At 37.2% G+C, this 4358-nt stretch overlaps 1 protein-coding gene across 1 annotated transcript in view; it reads left to right on the top strand.

Moving 5' to 3' along the window:
- Positions 1–4358, top strand: part of CPS1 (carbamoyl-phosphate synthase 1) — a 117699-nt gene that overhangs the window by 91420 nt on the left and 21921 nt on the right. The window contains exon 29 of the mRNA XM_011358665.1: positions 3315–3392. Within this exon, the coding sequence (XP_011356967.1) occupies positions 3315–3392 (78 nt within the window). The remainder of the gene's footprint in view (positions 1–3314; positions 3393–4358) is intronic.

Here is a 4358-nt window from a genome sequence, read left to right as displayed (position 1 = left end):
CTCTTCTGCCTCATTCTCTGCCAGTAGTCCTGCCACTCTCCCCTTTTGAGAAACCATCAGCTAGACCTAGCTGGTCTCATGTGATTGATGAGGCAGGTATCCTCCTCTCTTTTTCTTGCCTGAACATTGGATCTTATTGGGCTTCTACTCGGTAGAATATTTTTTAAATTTTTTTTTTTTTCTGCTAGCATGTGAATAGAACCCTTATGAGACCAAAGTTTTATAATAGAGATGACTGAGTACTCTCTGATTCAAGTCTCCCCATCAGACTTTAGCAGAATCTGCGATACTCAGTTCAGGGAATCTAGAGTAAAACCAGCCCCCATTAGTCATTTATTCATTTTAGCACCTGCTATATAATGGCATTGTTCTTAGTATCACAGGTTACAGTCATGAAAAGGTAGGTACAGTCTCTGCTCTTACAGAATACTCTCTTTGCTAGGGACATTGGGCATCAGATAATTACAATTAAATATGATGACACTGCAATAGAGAAAAATACATGATATTGAGGGGGAGTGCAAAAGTGTTGGCGTCCAGTTCCTGAAAAAGGGACTTTTGAATTGATTTTAAATGGTTGATTCATAGTTAGAAGGTTTACATGGTGGGTGTGAGGAGGAAAAAGGAACAGCAAGCATAAAGGTCTGAAGCTGAGAAAAAGCATGGAATTTCTAGAAACTGATCAAGCATTCACTTGTCACCAAATCTGGTGGGAAGCATTGATCATAATCATGGAGAAGAAGTACATAGATGGGGAGCAGATAAAGAAGATAATACGTTTGGATTTTAGTCATATATTCTATTTTAAAAAGATCACTCTGCTGAAGCCTAGAGAGGGAATTCTGGGGCAAGAGTGAATTCATGGAAAATGGTTAGGGGGTTGTTTCTGTAGCTTAGGGTAGAGATAAAAGTGCCTTAGATCAGAGTAATGATAGTAATGATAGAAAGAATTGCATGCATTCTAGGAATATTGAGGGTGTGTATTGAATGCAGTTAGTGCACGGACAGAAGTGGAGGGTGAAAGAAGATAATAGGTGACTGCAGAGTTTCTGTCTTGGACAACTAGATGGATGGTGGCATCCTCTATTGAAACGGGGAACACTGAGGAAGGAGAAATTTTAGAGAGAGAAGTCATATATTTAAACTTTGACCTTTTGACTATGAAGTGCATATCAGGAGTCCAAGTGGGCAGGCTTTGAAAGCAGAGGGCTATATAGATTTGGAACTGAGGATCAAGATCACAGCTAAAGAAAGAGATGCAAATATAGACCAGGAAAAAAAAAATAACGTTATTGTAATTGTGGCTTTGAGAATGGAAGCAACCACTGAGGAGAGAGGAAAAGGAATAATTAAGACAGAGAAAAGAGGAATACCAGTATCTAAGTGCTGAGAGAAGACAGAACCAAGAAAGAACCTGAGAAAGAAGCATGAAAAAGTAGTTCATGGTACCAAAGGAAGAAAGTATTTTGAGAAGGGCAACAATGTATAATGCTGCTGAAAAATGAAAATTTATTAAAAAATTTTTTTTTCCTCAGTGTAGTAAGGAATATTTCATAAATTTGTTCAATTGGCCAAGATGGCGAATGTGGTTGTTGTTCCACTCAGATCCCTTTATCTGGGGAAGTACCTGTCCCCCAACTGCTGTGATGGCTGATAACACCTCCCAGCTGCACTTCTCTATATAACTATTCTCAGTCAAATGGGAGCCCTCACCTCACCACCATACTCAAATGACCCTTAGCAATGACATTCACCTCAAGATGGAACTTACTTTGTGCTGCAGTTCATGTTCCAGAGCTCTCTGTGGGGTAAAGCTGGACCCAGCCTCCACTGAGACCATAATCTTACTAGCTTTTCCCTGCTGCCGCATCCTGCTTTTCTAACTCCCTCAATGAATCACTTGAATAAGAAGCCCTGTCTCAGGCTTGGCTAAGGGAAACTAAGATAGCTGGTAAGCTTTATCTTTTTTTGAAGTTATATTGTTATCATTATAATATAGAAAAGAAAAAAAAACAGCAAACCACATAGGTCTCAGCACAGCTCTACCAGGCCTGCCATAGTAAACATCCAATATTTTAAGAGGGAATGGAGATGGAAAAACTGCTGTATTTGTTTGTTTGTTTTTTGTTTTGGCTAAAACACAGTTGTATGTCCAATAGGCATTTGAAGAAAAGGAAGTATGGAAATTTACCTCATTTAATAATAGATTTTAAGAAAAGAGAAGCTTATTTGTAACACGACATTGGTTATTTTGAATTTTCCGCAACATTTAATTCCATTTAAAGTGTTTCGTTAAAGGAAATAAGACACGTTAAGTTTAACATATATGCATAAGGTGATGAATTCCACGATAGTGGCCAAAAAAAGTTTTGTGGTGAGAGGAGAAAAAGATGTTCAGAGAAGGCTTCAGGGAGGAGGTAGCATTTGAGCTGAGTCTTGAAGGATGAGTTGAGATTTGAAAGATGAAGCTGAAGAGAGAAGATGAAGTGAGTGCAGCGTCTGGGAAGAAAACAGCATTGGTGCAGGGTGCTGGGCCTGGAACATAGAGAAGAGATACCTCAGCCCTGGAACTCTTCATTCAGCCTCTTCATTTCATCCGGAAAAAGCAAGCAGTGGTCAGGTCGTGGGGAGCATCACAACGTCGTCACGCAAAAACGGAGTGTGGGAAGAGCTTCGAGAATGATAAGGGCGTCTGAAACAGCTCAGAAAGAAAGGACCTTTTTAAATTAACAAAGGAAAGTGTTTGATTTTGCAGTTGCAAATGCCGTACTTTAGAAATGGTTTAAGGCATATCGATTTCACGTTAAGAATTTCATCTTTGGTTTAATAAAACTCATGCAAAATGCTACTCTCTTAAGTTCTTCACAATTCTCACATGGAGATCAGATTTAAGAAATTGTAGCACTTGGAGAAGATAAGTTTTGGGAGAGAGAAAGAACCTGAACCAATAATAATATGTAAAAAAATAAATAGATATTTTATTCCATAAGTTATTCATAACTCTGGAAACAGACGAGGAACCCCCATTCCGCCCTCTCATTAACCCCCTCTTTTCTCTAACTCAGAAAAGAAGCCTATATTTGAATTTAAAAACTCACAGAGTACTTAAAACTGGAGAAACACCCTCTGCCTCACCGTAAGCAGAGAATGACCTTGTTCTTACAAAACATATTGGCTAATGAGTTTGTGTAGTATGTTTAGCATTAAATTTTTTTATAAGTATTGCCCTAGTATTTTCTTAAGGTACATGATTTACTTGACACTACACATAATTTTAGCTAAAGGTTCTATTCTTCTGTTTTCCTTGGTGACAGGAACACCCAGTGGTGCTGACGAAATTTATCGAGGGGGCCAGGGAAGTGGAAATGGATGCTGTTGGCAAAGAAGGAAGAGTAAGCGCTTTATTTCCATCTCTGTCATCCCTGTTTTCTCATGAAAACTTTTTTTCCTGGCAGTTTTGAAGCATAACATGGATTAGAGTTCATGATTTTAACAACAGGTCTCTAATAATAATAGACAAGCTGCTCAGTCAAAACAATTTTCAAATTCACTGACAATTCAGTTGATGTGTCATGGGTTTTGTATTTCCTGAGTTTCATACTGTTAGAATTTCTCTTTGATGATATTCGAAATTAATTATCATCTTGTACTCATCATTCTTTTTGAATAGATTTTCTTTCTCATTTTCTTTTGTCTGTGTTTCCTTTTATGTTTCAGTGGCTATTATAAAAACATCCAATACTTTTCTTTCTGAAGTTCTTAATTGAATCCCTGGTTTTTCTTCTCTCTTGATTTCCCACCCACCCCCTTTTTATTGGGTTAATAAAGGCAAAACTAAACAGAGTAGGGTAAATAATGATTATAACATCAAATAGGCTTACCATATCACATCTTGTATTGCTAATGTAATGAATGTGTTTGACTTTAGGGAGAAATGAAAATGTGAAGAACGCTCTCCTTTAGTTTGCTAGTTGTGTAATCAGGCGTTTATGATTTCTTTTGAAATATAGGAAGTTATGTTTTAGGGAGTCGATGTCATTTTATTTGTTTGAAGGAATATAAAAAGTTGACCTTTATCTTTTACTTTGCAGATATTTCAAAACATTACTGATGTTAATTTTTTTTGTTTTCCAAAATAATAGTTCAAAGTAAGGTTATTTTAAGAAATACATATTTACATAGTAATGATAACTTCTTACCACAGAATCTGCTAATCTTGAGTTGAAGCACCCTTAGAAATCACTTATTTTGACCTCATACCCTCCAAGGATGAGAATTTTTTTCATGGCATCCCTGGAAGGTGGTCGTTTGGTTTACTGTTTAACTCTTTTGGTGATGCAGAGCACCAAAAAGTTGTA

This window comes from Pteropus vampyrus, unplaced genomic scaffold, assembly GCF_000151845.1.
Source record: "Pteropus vampyrus isolate Shadow unplaced genomic scaffold, Pvam_2.0 Scaffold42, whole genome shotgun sequence".
In the NCBI taxonomy this organism is placed as follows: Eukaryota; Metazoa; Chordata; class Mammalia; order Chiroptera; family Pteropodidae; genus Pteropus; species Pteropus vampyrus.
Note: the sequence above shows the minus strand (reverse complement) of the source record. Positions and strands in the feature narration are given on the sequence as shown.